The following is a 15,923-nucleotide window of genomic DNA, read 5'->3' on the forward strand; positions in this document are numbered from 1 at the left end:
ATGTTTTTCTATTTTTAATACAAAATAATACTTTAATTATGGAATAATGCTCTAATCTAGTTTTCACCGTGGAGGTCCCACAAAAATTGTCTTTTTTGTCCGCTGGTCCGACGAAATTAGATTTGGTCCAACGATTGGACAAAGATACTATATTTCATTTGCCGCATTAGACTGTATTTTCATTCTTTGGGTAGACAAAATTTAGATTTTGTCTTCTGGAGAGACGAAAGGGACTTAGTTTTGGTATTTCATAAGATTAGTGTATTATTCCATAATTAATGTATAATTTTGTATTAAAAATAAAAAATTTGGCAGTCTCAACCATCCAATTCAATTGGTTTCCATGGCATTAATATGTTGCAATGTATGTAAAAAGTTGAGGTGACAAAAAAAATAATTATTAGAGAAGGAAAAGGATGATGAAACCGTTTCTAATGCAAGAAATCATGTCTACACGAAAATTAAGAAAAAATAAGAGAATAAGGGGAAGAAAAAGAGAATATACATGATTGTGCAATTTATTTTGAAGAAACCATCCATTAAGAATATAGTTTTTTTATGTCAAGTGTCTATCTGACATGGAAGTATAGAAAAAATTATTATTAGTGTCTTGGGTTGTACTTGCCCTAATTGGTGCGAAAACGAACTAGCTGACCCATTAATATGATCTAGTGGCGTCCATCCTTAGTTATTAACCTAGATCAGGCAGCAAAAACAAGTGTCATCTTTTGTGAATCCTGCAATTCTGAATATACACGCTCGGTTCGGCACAGGACGAATGAACATCCTACATCACCTCGTTACTACTGTATCTCATTCTTCAGGTTCTGTTTGCTTTCTTTCAGAAACATCCAGGCGGTGGCTTTCCATTCTTTCGCTTCCGTGCTACAACTGTATGATGAGCATAGAGTGTAGTCATGTAGTATGTATTAACTGTAACACCCGGATCTTCGTATCATTGTTCTTCTGCAAAAGATACTGCTCCATTTTAACCTGCCACGACGTTGACCGCTTAGCTACTCCGTACTCGATAACACACGCAGTGCACGCTGCCGCGAAGGCAGAGGGCAAGAGGCCTTCCTTCACCTGCCGGCAAAAGTCGCTTGCCTCCGCCGCCCAGTTGGGCACCGACTGTTACCATCACAGACACTGTTCTATCGCACCCATCGATCTCATTCTCACCAACGCCTGCGCTGCAAAAATCACGAAACCTTTTCCGCTGGTGTTGGCTTTTCGGCGAGCAAAAAGGATCCCATCCCATGCTCGCCGTTGCTGGAGTCTGGACATGCCCGGAAGGTAGGGACAACACTCTGCCAATTAAGAGCCGATGAAGTTGATCGCTCCAGCCTTCAGGTCGATGATTACCTTGATAGGGAGGGCTGGTGCCTGAATGTCTGATGCAAAAGTTACAGTTTTTTTTTGCGAAGGGGAAAATTCATTAAAACATTAGCACAGTATATCCCTGGTTCTTTACAGAACGCACTCTGAAAAGAACAGAAATTACAACGCAACCCACTCTTCTTCCAGAGGCGTCCCGTCGTCTTCGATTCTGGCCACCAACAGAACCTGCCAGCGCCGAGCAAGAGCCACCTCCCATCTTCATGTGCGACTTCCAAGCATGGATCTGCTGCAAGAGCCATCGCCCAGACCTCCCGGCGCGAATCGATTTCGTTGAAAGAGCATCAGCCATCAACGCATGAAGAACAGTAGGAGCACAGGAATCCGCCCCCGCCGGCCACACAACCGACAGTCGAAAGAAGCGGCCGCCGTCGCCGACCACATCGCCGACCCAGACAAAGAAGTCACCACCAGGGATGACAAGAGTTCCCTCCCCTCCACAAAACGGTAGGGTTACTAACCTCACGAATTGGCAGCCGGATTTGAAGGAACACCCGCCAACGCCGCAACGGAGGACCAAAAGCTTCACCATATCGACGAAACAGCGACCGCCGTCATCGATAGGGAAGAGACCTTCTCCATGGATGAACTCGCCCATGAAGAAATTATTTAGACCTAGAAAAGATAAACTAGACCTAAATATTTACAGCACGCAGATGGATCTGGCTTCTCCACCCTCTCCGACGCCGACGAGGCCGTCGGAGAGGAGGGGGAAGCCGGAGGATTGAGCTCCGGGCCGAAAACGCCTTTTTCCGCCCTCTCTTCTGTAGCAGAAAGAAGGGGGGAATGTTAACCAAAAAAAGTTACAGTTTTTCCCCCTTAACGATCTGGAATCAGGCGTTGCAACTTCCAAAAGAGGAAACAGGCGGCCATTCCGCTGCCCAAAGGATAAACTAACGGCGTGCTGCTGCTGAGCAGTGACAGTGAGCAGGACAAAAGCTCTCCACGCAGGCTGCAGGCAGGCAGGTGAAAATGGTCGATCGCGCGGTGAGATCCGGGGATAAGCACCGGGAAAATGCAGATGCTTCGAGTGTTTTTTTTGCATGCCTCGTGCTTGTTGGTTCCTGGAAGCAGGCACGGAGGCACACCGGCCGGTCATTTCGCTCGCTATCTTATTGCTGCCCTGGTTTGGTGGTCGACCCACAGGAAAATCGGATTGGGCCGCGCAAAAGCATCTTTTTCGGCTGGTGCCCACTCTGCTCTAGCCCTCGACAATGTATGTCGTTGCAGATCGGTCCACTATCCCTATCCATACCAGCAAGGCAGCAAACTTGAGACATGTTTGGAAGCTAGGAAACATAGACTAGTACGGATTTTATCTCACACCAGAAATGTGATTATTATGGGAACGAAATTGATGTGTTACATATACGAAAAAAAAGGAAAGAAAAATCCAGATCAAAAACATTATTGCAGTCAGTGTTGCTGTCCCATGATACATCATTATCCATTTATCCGTCTCCATGGAGCGATTAGATTGATGATAAAGGCGCAAAGAACTCAACCATGCTATTTATATGCTGTAAGATCTTTGAGAAATAAAAAAATAGAATAGTTCATGAGTGCCAATTTCATCCTCTGGTTCATTAAGGAGGAAGCAAAGCAATAAGAGTTAGCATTTGAGGCCTACACTATACTACTGTTCTTCATCAATTACTTTATTTGGTCATATGCAACACTAAAAATTTAACGGACCTTTTGTAATAATTTTATTTTTTAATGAATATCTTGAGCATAAATCAATTTTATTTGGTCATATCTCTTGCTTTTCCATCCAAAGAAGGTCGATGTTTAGTTTTATTTAGGTTAGCCTGGTAGGGAATATCAATAATTATCTTGGGAGGTTAGCTAAGTCAGAAGAGGGGAACAATGATACCTTTTATTTCTCTTTGATTTGATTTCTACAAAACTCAATATATACTTCGCAACACCAAAGAAACTATAAAAATCACTAATCAAGACATACTTCTTTTGAATCTAAAATCCACCACATTTGGTGAACTTGTGAATGCCAAATGGGTTAATGCGAATTACCTATTGTGACGAAACAATCAATTTTCATGATGAGAAAGTTTGTATAGTTTCTCTAGTATATATAAAATAAATCAAGAACATGGCCCAACATACACTAAATACTACTAAATCCTTTCTTTCCAAATTTTGTTTTTTGGTAAATTATGGACAAGTTTGGAATTATACTGGACTGGTATATCGAAATTGTCATGGGTGTTTCTGAAAACTGGCTGACTTATGGGTGTTATTTACCATTTCGCAGAATTGAGACCCGACAGCAAAAGGAAAGGGAAAGGCGACGTTTCTTTCTCCTCGTTCCGGCGCCCTACCAGTACCGGGAGTGTGAGCTGCTGCCTGCTCTGCTCAACTCGAACGCCGCTTGTCGCGCGCACCGCGGCCTCGATCCGACGAGCTAGTAAGTTCCCCTCCTCAGTTCCATAAGTTCATCGGATTTGAAAGCTTGTTTTTTTCTCGTGATCACGATTCGGCTCCCTGAGTAGCGTCGCTCCGGCTAGTGAAGTCTTGCCGCTTCCCTGTTTCTTGGATAACTTCTTCACTTTAATACTGTTAGTGGTAGATTTCTTGGCAATTAATTGCTCCTCGACTTCGATTCCCTTTTTGCCGGGTTTCTACTGAAGAGTCAAGATCGCCTGGTAGAGCGATGGTTCTGAGCTCTAACTGATATCTGAAAGAGGAAAAGTGAAAACACTTTTCTGGATCGATTAATCCAAGATCCGATTAGTTATCTGGTTAATCAAATTGGTTTAATTCCTATACTAGCTATTGAAATGAGCGAGGTGGTTGGGTGAAATAGGTGGCCTCTTGGATACTGGATTGCTGGGACGTGAATTATACGGTAGCTTCTTTGTTGCAATCCCCATTTCATTTCTTGTTTGTTTATTGGTTGCTTTGTTGGTCAGCTCGATTGCCGTGATAGACATCCGTCGAATGTTTCTTTGATCCTGTAAAAGGAAAGATTTTCTTGGATTTTGTGTGAAAAGAGGCATCGAGAAGACGGGAACTGGGAAGTGTCTGAAACTATCTATCATACACAGAAGTTACAGTTAAAACTTAAAAGACACGCTAATGAATACTCCTCCCCCCCCCCCCCCCTGGGGTGGGGGCCCGTGGGAGCCTATTTCTCTATACCGCTCTATTGTTTGCTTCTTGTTGGAAGTGGAATATAATCTCTAGAGAAATCCCATCAGAACAGTAAGGTCTGATGAAGTAACATAATAAGTAGGAATGCCATCAGGCATTTCCTAGGTCCAATCAGGCAAACAGTGAAATGTTATGGAGTGTAATGCTGGGAAAAGGGTTTTTCTTTTAGCTACTTTGAGCCTTGTTTCGAGTATTTCTTGCAATCCTTTGGATGCATGTTGCTTGAGTTACAGCAATGTACCACTGCTTGTTTTCTCTGAAGCTTATCGCTGTCGATGTTCATTGTGAGGTAGCATGTCCGGGGAGCAGGATCATGTTAGTAAAAGCTCTAGCTCAAGCATCAGCAGCAGTACTCAGGAGAGCGAGGAGGAAGTAAGTGTAACCATCGGTAGCCTCCTTGCCCAAGCAAAGAATAGCAGTGGACATAGTCTTGGGAAGCGCCTGTCCCATTTGGGATCAATACCGGTAATCGAGATTCCAGAGTCAATCAGATGTTTGTTTCTTTATGTAGTTGTACTCTTATTTGCATTATTGAACTTTACATAACTTCACTGGTATAGTACTCAACATTCCCTCCGTCGTCGTTTTGCTATGGTAACTGATCAAATTAGTAAATTTTGGCCTGCAATTTGTCAAACAATATACTGGTTTCTGTGATACAAAACTGATAGTGTTAAATTTATATTTGAAAGTGTTTTACTCTTAGTGATAATATATCATGAAAGAAGGCAACAACATTCTCTTTTACCAATTGTTGTAAATCTAATGTTATATTATGTATTTTCACATCAATAATCCTGTAAGTCTGTACTGTCCTCTGCTTTGCACTAGCAGATTTTCTGCTAAGTTTTATGATCTAGTTAGTAACTCTCTCCTTTATGACAGTACACTCCTCGAATTAACGGGAAAATTCCCAATGTTGATAATGCAACACTGGATCACGAAAGGTTGCTGGAAAGGTAAAATATCATCTGTCAGTCTCACTTCATAAGAACAACACAAGAAGCTACACTGTTGGAATTAGTCTTGTGGAATTATACATGTTTTTCTTAAAAATAGCTACAAGTGTTGTGTGCTTTCTTTTATAGTTTTATGTTAAGTTCATTTACCATTATGGTTCTTTTGACAGGTTGGGCACTTATGGTTTGGCTGAATTTCAAATAGAGGGGGATGGAAATTGTCAGGTTTGTTTTTCAAGCACCAGTGTACATTTCATTCCATAGATTGAATATACTATGCTGCGCCATCAGCATGTGAGTCTGCTAGGTTTCTTGTAATTTAGCTCTCTCATAGAGTGCTGCTGTTACCTCATACTGAAAAATTAATTGGTCTCTCCTAAAAGGAAATTTAATTGGTCTGTGTTGTTTGAGCTCAAAATATTAAGCCATCCAGCAATACTTGGCTTTGTGAACTCTTCTCTTCCTAAATGATGTACTTTTTCAGTTCCGAGCTTTGGCAGACCAGATATTTCGCAATCCTGACTATCACAAACATGTGAGGAAGGCTGTCATGAAACAGGTTTGATTTCCTTGTGGCCTTCATTTTCAGGCTTCCTTTGACCAATAGATACATTACCACACTACATATTTAATCATATAATTGTGCTGGAACACCCTGTATTTCAGCTAAAGGAATTCAGAAAACAGTATGAAAGCTATGTACCAATGGAATATAAGGTGTATTTGAAGAGAATGAAAAGGTTCCTACTGAACACTGATTTGAGTTGCTCATCAATTCACTGTCCAGGGAAATACTCCTTTTTCAGTTACTTATTCATATATTCATAAGTGTTTTTCTGCAGATCTGGGGAATGGGGAGATCATCTGACTCTACAAGCAGCTGCAGATCGGGTAATATAGCACTTAACAGTTTCAGGCTAGTTGATTGGTTTCTGAGTAAAACTTTTAACTGCGTGTTTTTTCCACATAATTTTTCTTATGTATGTAGCTCGATAATCCTTTTTCCTTTGAACCCAAGGGCAAGTTGTGAAACTAATAAAAGTGGTCCATACTATTGGATCACATTTGAAGTGATTTTGTTTGGTATTCCTCGTCAAAGATGGCTCATGTTCCTATTTTTTTGAATTATACAATTTAAATTTTAACATAACCTGTTGGTTCATCAGTCTGGTTTTTGCTTGTTTTTTACGTCCCCCTTTGGAAATATCTTGTTTTTATTAGTATGTGTTGTTACAGCATCAGTATATCTAATGTCTGTAGACTGTAAATTGTCTAACCCCTCTTGTTTCTCTAATTGCTTGCAGTTTGGTGCCAAAATTTGTTTGCTGACATCATTTAGAGACACCTGTTTGATTGAAATAGTCCCCAGGGATCTGACTCCCACCAAAGGTTAGAGCTTGGATTACTCTGGTGCTCCAGTTCTAAGATATTGGTTTCAAGCCAAATTCTATGTCGTCAGTATCTATTCTGCTCTTGAGATAATTTAAATTGTATTTTTGCAAGTCCAACTGTATGGCTCCTTTTGAAGCAATAGTATGTTTAGGTTCGAGGTTCCACAGGAAATATGACATCTACCCCTTTGTTGGCACATATTTTTGCAGTGCTTTGGCTAAGCTTCTGGTGTGAGGTCCACTACAATTCCTTATATGGAATTGACGGTGTGTATTTTTCTTAGACCTGGGTGCACTACCAATTTACATTTTACAAATTTACATCATCGAATTTTGATGGAACCGAAACTGTATTTTCCCGGTTGCTGGTTTGTTATAAATGAGTTCCTTTTATGCACTCTGCAGATCTCTTGACTCGCAAGACCAAGAAGAAGCACTGGCTGTTCTAGGGTTGATTCTGAAGCTTCTCTGAGTAGCCATGTTCTTTCCAGCCAGTGTAGACTCTTTTGTAGTTACTAGCCAGCCAATATTGTAGCATATCCTGAGCCTACATAGGCTTTGCCCTCTTATGTACAGTTAATTTCACTCCTTTTGCTCCAAAAATCTTGTAAAATTTCTTTAAGGAACAAACCTGGAACTGCACAACTTTTAGATGCATGAGTCTCATGCTCCATTTACATGGCGGTGTAGTTTTTGCCTTCGCAATGTACATTACAGTTTTTCGTGATCTCTGCAGGTGAATGCTTATAATTATTGACACTCTGAGGGCTAGTTTGGAAACTCAAATCCCCTTGGGATCCCCCTTGCTATTTATGGGGATGTTATTTGAACATGATATTTATATCTTCAGTTTTTTTATGGAGTTTAGGCGTTTAGCTCCCCCTTGCTCTTCCAAATTAGGCCTGAGTGTGCTTGCATGAGCTAAGCAGCTGACAAATAGAACGTACTAGTACTACCATTGGCATTTTGATATAGTAGCAAGTTGGGGTTGCGTTCTCTTTGATTTTGATTCGAATTTAAATTAAAAAAAACTAGAAAGTGTCCAGGGTAATTACTAGAACTTTGGAGGCCAGCACGTCAAATATTTCATCATGCCTACTTGCCATGGCCCATCTGCCGAAACACGGCCATTTCATGGATGGGCCGGGCCATTTAGGCCCATTTCCACGAGTTCAGCCCATCCCGGCCCGGCCCGTGCAGAGGAGAGGAGCGGATGGGGCACGGGGGCACCAGCGAGCAGTCTCCGGACGCCATTGCTGACGCTTGCAGAGTTGCAGAAGCAACCCCGTGCGACGAGAAATCTCCATGCGTCCAATTTCCCTGGACCGTGGATGCGTTGAATCATGCGTGAGCCGTGAGCCATTACGTGGCGTCGACAACCCCCACTCGGCTGCCCGCCGCCCCATCGCCGTCGAAGAGATCCCCGCCTCTGACTTTCTTGTTTCACGCCGCATCGTCCCGCACGGGTGGAGAAACTGAAACACCATCCCAACCAATCCGGAACCTGATATTGTGGCCACCTCCAGTTTCACCAGTACCTAATCCCTGGGGCAATAAGAATCGCTCCTTCTAAGTTTTCTCCGAGCTTAATCTGATCGTGTTGGTCGGGCTCGGAACTTGAGATTGCGGTTTGAGGAGTTGCGGGAGGGAGATGGCGCAGAGCAAGGAGGAGTTCTTGGAGCAGTTCGGCGGGGACTACGGCTACCCGGACGCTCCCAGGGGCATCGACGAGCTGCGCGCCGCCGATTTCAAGCGGCTGGAAGGTGTGAATTCGCGACCTTCCTGATTCATCTGCGAAAACTTTAAGCTGAATTTGTTGGTTTCTTGTAAAAAAAAAAGGAGGGAGAGGCAGAGAGCTTTCTGATGTTTGTTGCCGTGCTCATGCACTCTTGCATTGGGACATTTGAGCTTTGTTGTTGTGGCAAAGGGAAGAAGTGATGCCAATTTTGCATCTTAACGTTTATGGAAGTTTGCAGCTTGCCAGTTTTTAATGATGTGCTGGTTCTGAACTTTTGATGAGCAGGGATGGTTTACCTGGACCATGCCGGTGCGACACTCTACTCAGAGGCACAGATGGCGGATGTTGCCAAAGACCTTATGTCGAATGTCTATGGAAATCCTCGTATCCTTAAATTTGGAATTTGTGTTCGCAAGAGACATTGCTGTTGTTTTTTCTTGATAGCCATTTTACTTAGAAAGTTATTGTGGCTGTGTTCTTTGACATACTTTTTAGATAGCCAGAGCGATTCAAGCATGGCTACAAGCGACCTTGTTACTTCTATGCGGCATCAGGTTCTGCATATTATAAAAATTCCAGACTTACCCGTTCTTGTATTTGTGTTTTCAATTATCTGTAAACTTATTTATATTCAATGCAAAGAATCCACTTTAAAAATCAACCGGTGCTGCAATAGTTTTGTGGGCAAAAGAACGCCAATGCTGGTGATTGGCATCCATTATTTATTTTATGCTCGACATCTAACTATTTTCATGTCTGTTTCAGCCTATCGTCTAAAGTAGAAATACTTGATCACATGTAGCTAAAGTTAGACAGGAGTATGGGTATAGTTTGCATGCTTCATTCTGATATAAGGAAATGCAAATTGATGCTAACATCTTACACCGTTGTATGCAGTTGAGAGAAGTCGCAACCAGCTCTTTCTTGCTTTTGATACAAACTTTATCTCCACAGGTTCTAAAATACTTCAGTGCATCTCCAAGGGACTATAAATGTATTTTTACCTCCGGGGCAACAGCAGCTCTGAAACTTGTCGGTGAATGTTTTCCATGGAGTAGAGATAGCTGCTACATGTACACAATGGAAAATCATAATAGTGTGCTTGGGATAAGAGAGTATCCTACCATGATTTTAACTCTACTCACTGACTAGCTAAGGCATATATCACTTTGCAAGTACATGCTCTAATGGCAAAATGTACATAGCTTGATATTCTGATGCCCTCGAATACAGAACAGTTGCTTTCCTTTTCTGTTCCCTTTATCAGTAAGTTTACTAAAGTTCTCAAATTGGAATTTGTGGAAATGAGTTCTTTTCTTGGTAGCCTATATTAATGGTTGAGAAACTCAAATTGACACACACTGTTAAAATGCACATTGGTTCAGGGCATCTTTTAGATTTTATGTGTCCTTAATATATTCATGGGTATGCTCTAAGCAAAGGAGCTACTGTATCAGCAGTTGATATTGAAGAGGTTGTCGATCCATCAAATAACCAGGGAAGTGATAGTTTGTTTAAGATTTCAAAACACTCAAACCAAAGAAGAGGCGACGATGTGCTTTTGCATACTCATCAGAATGGAAGCCTGACAGCTATTTCAGGTAAGCACCTTATAGGTATAATAAATGTGTTTCTTCAGCTGTGACGCTCTGTTCCGCAATCTGGCTACGAATCTATAGCCATGCTGTTGTGATTCTTATCTCTCCCTTTCTCTGTGATTCAGGAAGCAATTTAAATCTATTTGCATTCCCTTCAGAGTGCAATTTCTCAGGACGCAAGTTCAACCTCAGCTTGGTCAAGCTCGTCAAGGAAGGGAAATTTATTGGTACATCACAGCAACAGTAAGATATTTGATGAATATAAGGCCGTATTGTACTAGACAAGTAATTGAATCTGTCTAGCAGTCCTCCCATTTCCCTTGGATTATGGTATCTTCGACATGCTTATTGAGTACTTGAATTTCAGGGGCCGCTGGATGGTTTTGATAGATGCTGCAAAAGGATGTACAACTGAACCACCAAACTTAACCGTGTATCCAGCTGATTTTGTTGTCTGTTCATTCTACAAGGTAATCTAGGTACAGCTATTTTGTTTGGAAGGCCTTGTTTAAAAGATGTAACCAATTTTATGCTCTGGCGAACTTGCAGATATTTGGCTATCCAACTGGTCTTGGTGCCTTAATTGTAAAAAATGGTAATGCAACAAGCAGTTATCATTTTCTATTATTATTGTGGCATTTCCTTTCCTTCCATTATGCATACTTTGCTTTAAGCTACATTCTAAAGGATAAGATAAATTAAGTTGCTACAATAATTTTTACGTAGATACTGGTGATCCTCTTCCCAAGAAAGCGGAAAATGCTCTAATGATCTCTTCCCTTTTTTTCGTTCTATGACAGAGGCTGCTGGTTTACTAAACAAGACGTACTTCAGTGGTGGTTAGCACTTTAATGTGCTGCTTAGTTTTGATTTTATTAGTTTCCTGTCCTGCTTTTTAGTTACCTTTTGGATTTTTTTAAAACATAGGAACGGTGGCTGCTTCAATTGCTGACATTGACTTTGTTCAGAAAAGAAAGAGCATTGAAAATGTTCTTGAGGATGGAACAATCTCATTCTTGAGCATATCCTCTCTTCGATATGGGTTTAAGATAATCGATATGCTAACTATTTCAGCTATTGCAAGGTACCTATCAGAGGTTGTTTTTGGTTCTAATATTCTGTATATGAGTACTAACACAGTTCTCTTGTAGGCATACTGCATCTCTTGCTACTTATGTGAGAAAGAAAATGATGGACTTGAAGCACAGCAATGAGAAAAATGTTTGCATAGTCTACGGACAACAAGCTTCTAAGGTACCATTACCCAGTCACTTGATGCCTTTTTGTTTTTTTTTTCCTTTTGCTTTGTTCCATCTCTAGGGAGTTACCACAATTAGCAGAAGAGATACACATCATAAAGACAATCTGGACTTCTCTGAATTTTGTTAACTCTGCGTATTTATTATTGCTAATAACTTTTGTTTTAGGTGAAAGATCTGAAGATGGGTCCTACAATCACATTCAATTTGAAAAGAGAAGATGGCACCTGGTTTGGATACCGCGAAGTGGAGAAGCTTGCTTCCTTGTCAGGAATTCATCTGCGTGTAAGGGCAAAATTGAGTTATCATATTCCTCTGATCCTCTCTTTCTATCTTTTTAAACTGTTTATGGATTTACCTATGTTTCACATGACAACTAGTAAACTACGCTTGAAGGAATTACGATTCTGGAGTTTGAGAATCTGACCTATTTTCTTATTGATACTATTTTTTTCCCCTGGGCTCAGTTGAGAATGTGAATAAACATTTTAGTCAGTATCATCAATTTTAGATTTATGAACAAGTACCATGGTGTAATACACGTTTGCGCTGTTTTCTTTTTCTTTTTGGGTGTGTTGGCTGGGGGGGAGGCATATGTCTGGGCCACCTTATTTGGCAATTGTATGGTTGAGAGACCAGTAACTTTTGTCAGTTATTAACTCAAGGTTATTTCAACTGTTTCTGGGATCTTGGTTCAATTTGTTCCTCTGCTGTTTTCCAGACAGGCTGCTTCTGTAACCCTGGTGCATGTGCTAAGTACCTTGGCTTGTCACACTCAGATCTAGTTTCTAATTTTGAGGTACACAATACCACCTTATTTGCTCAACACAACAACAACAATATTATACCTTACAACTTTTGGATCTAAATAAAGTAATGTCTTGCCAACATGTTAGGCTGGGCATGTTTGCTGGGATGATAATGACATAATAAATGGAAGACCAACTGGTGCTGTGAGGATATCATTTGGCTACATGTCCACATATGAAGATGCAGAGGTGAGATATTTTTTCCCATTTTATTTATTTGGAGGCTGAGTCCATCTCTAAGCTGTTATCACTCATCTTATAACTCTGTATTTAATTTTTTGCTAGGAATTTCTCAAGTTCCTGCAGTCATCTTTTGTGTCCAAAGCTGTAGGATTGAACAATGGCTACATGATGAATATGGATACTCTTAATTTAGTAGGTAATGACATAATTGCCTTAAAATATGAATCCGGCCATATATTGTGTTTTTATATTTTTGCATGCATTTAAATTTTTGATTGATATGGTTTATTATTGCAGATGATTGGAGCCAACAAGCTATTTCAGATATCCGCTTAAAATCCATAACTATATATCCTGTGAAATCTTGCCAAGGATTTAGTGTGCAGGGTTGGCCACTGACAACTGGTGGTATGCATAAATTTCAAACGTAGCAGCTGTCTTTCTTTGTAGCTTTGGCTACAATTATTTTGGTGGCATTATTTATGCACTTCATAAATATGTTTTTTTTAACTTAGGTTTAAAATATGATAGAGAATGGCTTCTCCAAGGATCAGGTGGTGAAATTTTGACACAGAAAAAGGTAAATGAATTATTATTTTTTTGTCCTTTATGTGTTATAAACTTATAAAATCTGGGTGGTGATTTTATGTTCTCCCAAAAACCTGAAAGCACAATTTCCAAAGCAAAGTGAGGGCATCATTTGCAACCAGTCATTACATTTTGCAAAATAGTTTTATGATTGCCAGAAAAGCGTTCTTACCAAACATCTCTTCTTAGAAGTCTCTTGCAAGCAGTCATCATTTGTTTCTTAACTGCTGTATTTATTGTATGAATTAGAAGTCTTATTCTTTACAGCACAATTAGCATAAGACAGGCATGAACATGGCGACATAATTTATTTCTTACCAAACATATGTAGAACTGCATTTTTTGAATAGCCTGCTCAAAATTCAGGGCTTGCATCTAATCTTCGGCAACATTCATTTCAGGTGCCAGAGTTGAGTTCTATCCGCACATTGATTGACCTGGAACTAGGGAAACTCTTCTTAGAGTCGCCAAAACACAAGGATAAATTGCAAATATCTGTTCTAGAGAATTTGACTCATCTAAGAGCAGAAGTAGATGTTTATGGTCAAAGGTATGATTGTGGAATTGTGTACATGTTTGCCTTGTACGAGTACGACAATATAATGACAAGTTTCGGCAAATTACATCAGGTACGAGGTGCAAACTTACGGCGACAAGGTAAACTCCTGGTTCAGTGATGCTATTGGACGTCCTTGTACTTTTATGAGATGCTCAAGCTCCAAGTACCGTTCCTGCACAATTAACGGCAGGAGAGATCGCCTATGTAGAGATACTCGAAGCAAACTTAGTTTTGTTAACGAAGGACAGCTGCTACTTGTTTCCGAAGAGAGCATATCTGATCTCAACAGCCGGTTAAGTTCAGGTATGCAATTCTTCTTTCCCCTTTTCATAAAAAAGGATAAAAAATTCCTCTGTTCTGTGCCCTGTTTTATTGCGAAAGGACCAAAATGCATGTGACTACCCAGTAGGCTTGTACTCACAGAACGAACCAATATAGCTCTTCCGTTCCAGATTGCTCGACTTCATCAGTACGTAGTGTGTAGTTTGCATCTATTCTTTTTGGATAACCTTGTTACTATAACTCACTTTGTAGTTACACACTTTCCAGGTAATGTAAATGGTAAGCAACGGATGTTTGTTGACGCAATGAGGTTTCGTCCAAATATCGTTGTCTCTGGGTCCGCATCATATGATGAGGATAACTGGAAAAGGCTTAACATTGGGGAGGCGTATTTTACTGTAAGTGCTTCTCCTTTCAGATGACATTGTCAGAGCAGAATTGATCATTTGAGTGCCCCCAAGTTAAGTGCCTTTGCCATACTAAGATGACCATCAAACAGTAAAGAAAAATTAATTTCTGGGCACATTTGCAGACACACACTAGACATTGACGATTCGCTGATGTATTATGTACAATGCACACTGATTCTAATTTTACCAATAGTGAAAATGTAAAAGGGTTAGTCAGTTACCTACTTCGATATACTACTGTACTAGCTTTTCAGGCATTTTTGGCTCGTTTCCTGACTCCTGTATACTTGTTTCTTTTTTGGATTGGTACATGGTGCAGTCTATGGGAGGATGCAACCGTTGTCAAATGATCAACCTATATCAGAGCTCAGGGCAGGTGATCAAGTCAAAAGAACCACTGGCAACTTTAGCATCATATAGACGACAAAAGGTGGGTTCATGTGCTTTGACTTGCTTGTCTTTGTTTTTATGTTCTGTAACTCAACAATTTCACACATGAGCAGGGTAAAATTTTGTTTGGCATCCTGCTGAACTATGAAGACAGTATGGATGAAGAAGATGATACCGTTATAGAGAGATGGATTAAAGTAGGGCAAGAGGTATATCCTTCTACATAATGACGTGTACAGAGATCAGCACAAAGGTTTCTCAAGCAGAATGGTATAGGCTTTCAGATATACTATGTATGTAATAATTTTCATTTTTTTTCATGCATGTAACACGTAAGGGCTTGAAGCCTGTGTTCCGACAAAAAAAAGAAGAGAAAATGAATATAATACAAAGGAAAAATATGTATATCAAATGTACTAGTGGTATTTGCATGTCGAGGAACTGAATATATGAAGCAAATTATGAGATTGCTGTCTTAGTCTGTATTCCTTAAGGCAAAAAAAAAGAAGAACCAGACTCACAATAGTTCGAGATTTGAACTTGATAAGTACCGAGGACTCTGGTGACTGCGAGCAGTCGACAGGATTTTGCGGAGCCTCAGGCCTCAGCTGTGCTGTATCACCAGGGGCAAGGGCTAAAGAAAGGGATCACCAGGGGCAAAGGTCTCAAGAAAGGGGAAGCTAACAGACGCTACCTCAGATTCAGATATCATGCAGCAACTGTTGATGTTAATCATAGCAGCCCTACACTCAGGGGCGAAGCCTCCCCCCTTCCTTCATCGATGGCCTCCCAAATTTTTAGGGCGAGCTGTGGGGCCCCGGGGGGGGGGGGGGGGCGGGCTCCAGCCCCCCGCACCCACGCTGCATACATTGTATCCTACACCATTTATATACATGAAGACATCCCACAGAAACGGACAACAAAGAAAGCTCAGGACATCAGCTTTAAAGCTTAGGGCTTGTTTAGGCCCTGTTTAGATGTGAAAATTTTTGGGCGTAAAGTACTGTAGCACATTCGTTTGTATTTGATAATTATTATCCCGTCATGAGTTAATTAGGCTCAAAAGATTCGTCTCGCAAATTATAGACAAACTGTGTAATTAGTTATTTTATTTAGCTATATTTAATACTTCATGCATGCGTTGAAACATTTGATGTGATGGAGAATTTTGTAAAATTTTGGAAT

At 40.6% G+C, this 15,923-nt stretch overlaps 2 protein-coding genes and 1 long non-coding RNA gene across 7 annotated transcripts; 2 read left to right on the top strand and 1 right to left on the bottom strand.

Moving 5' to 3' along the window:
* Positions 1–3,668: 3,668 nt before the first annotated feature.
* Positions 3,669–7,649, top strand: LOC120704181 (OVARIAN TUMOR DOMAIN-containing deubiquitinating enzyme 11-like). 3 transcript variants are annotated; one of them, XM_039988487.1, is made up of 10 exons: positions 3,669–3,826; positions 4,866–5,037; positions 5,458–5,531; positions 5,702–5,756; positions 6,016–6,090; positions 6,198–6,271; positions 6,374–6,422; positions 6,836–6,920; positions 7,133–7,189; positions 7,328–7,649. In XM_039988487.1, exons 2-10 carry the CDS (start codon positions 4,867–4,869, stop codon positions 7,369–7,371), a joined length of 684 nt encoding a protein of 227 aa, XP_039844421.1. In that variant the 5' UTR covers positions 3,669–3,826; position 4,866; the 3' UTR covers positions 7,372–7,649. The 3 variants fall into 3 exon arrangements, with proteins under 3 accessions (XP_039844421.1, XP_039844422.1, XP_039844425.1); XM_039988488.1 differs by having other exon boundaries at positions 3,673–3,826; positions 4,862–5,037; XM_039988491.1 differs by having other exon boundaries at positions 3,685–3,826; positions 4,835–5,037.
* Positions 7,650–8,161: 512 nt separating this feature from the next.
* LOC120704182 (molybdenum cofactor sulfurase-like) lies at positions 8,162–15,216 on the top strand. 3 transcript variants are annotated; one of them, XR_005687481.1, is made up of 22 exons: positions 8,162–8,685; positions 8,946–9,044; positions 9,156–9,214; positions 9,615–9,775; positions 10,086–10,261; positions 10,384–10,501; positions 10,626–10,728; positions 10,808–10,853; positions 11,059–11,097; positions 11,186–11,342; positions 11,410–11,512; positions 11,686–11,802; positions 12,239–12,316; positions 12,414–12,515; positions 12,612–12,705; positions 12,807–12,917; positions 13,025–13,089; positions 13,499–13,647; positions 13,727–13,959; positions 14,206–14,336; positions 14,471–14,556; positions 14,668–14,778. XR_005687481.1 is itself a non-coding variant. In XM_039988492.1 (22 exons), the coding sequence occupies exons 1-22, from the start codon at positions 8,574–8,576 to the stop codon at positions 14,963–14,965; spliced, it is 2,478 nt and encodes an 825-aa protein (XP_039844426.1). In that variant the 5' UTR covers positions 8,162–8,573; the 3' UTR covers positions 14,966–15,216. The 3 variants fall into 3 exon arrangements, 1 of the variants encoding a protein (XP_039844426.1); XM_039988492.1 differs by lacking the exon at positions 14,471–14,556 and adding an exon at positions 14,852–15,216; XR_005687482.1 differs by lacking the exons at positions 14,471–14,556; positions 14,668–14,778 and having other exon boundaries at positions 13,727–13,819; positions 13,855–13,959; positions 14,206–14,234.
* LOC120704183 lies at positions 15,144–15,823 on the bottom strand. The gene is made up of 2 exons (XR_005687483.1): positions 15,433–15,823; positions 15,144–15,351 (listed from the first exon to the last, which is right to left on the bottom strand). It is a non-coding gene; the product is annotated as an uncharacterized LOC120704183 (long non-coding RNA).
* Positions 15,824–15,923: the final 100 nt, after the last annotated feature.

Source organism: Panicum virgatum, chromosome 4K (assembly GCF_016808335.1).
Source record: "Panicum virgatum strain AP13 chromosome 4K, P.virgatum_v5, whole genome shotgun sequence".
Lineage (NCBI taxonomy): Eukaryota > Viridiplantae > Streptophyta > Magnoliopsida > Poales > Poaceae > Panicum > Panicum virgatum.

Excerpts from the sequence above, each read along its gene's own strand:
- LOC120704181 (XM_039988487.1), top strand. The coding sequence starts at position 4,867 with ATGTCCGGGGAGCAGGATCATGTTAGTAAAAGCTCTAGCTCAAGCATC. Across the intron at positions 5,757-6,015 it reads AGGGGGATGGAAATTGTCAG|TTCCGAGCTTTGGCAGACCA; the intron begins GTTTGTTTTTCA and ends GTACTTTTTCAG. Across the intron at positions 6,423-6,835 it reads TACAAGCAGCTGCAGATCGG|TTTGGTGCCAAAATTTGTTT; the intron begins GTAATATAGCAC and ends AATTGCTTGCAG.
- LOC120704182 (XM_039988492.1), top strand. The coding sequence starts at position 8,574 with ATGGCGCAGAGCAAGGAGGAGTTCTTGGAGCAGTTCGGCGGGGACTAC. Across the intron at positions 8,686-8,945 it reads CGATTTCAAGCGGCTGGAAG|GGATGGTTTACCTGGACCAT; the intron begins GTGTGAATTCGC and ends TTTGATGAGCAG. Across the intron at positions 13,090-13,498 it reads AAATTTTGACACAGAAAAAG|GTGCCAGAGTTGAGTTCTAT; the intron begins GTAAATGAATTA and ends CATTCATTTCAG.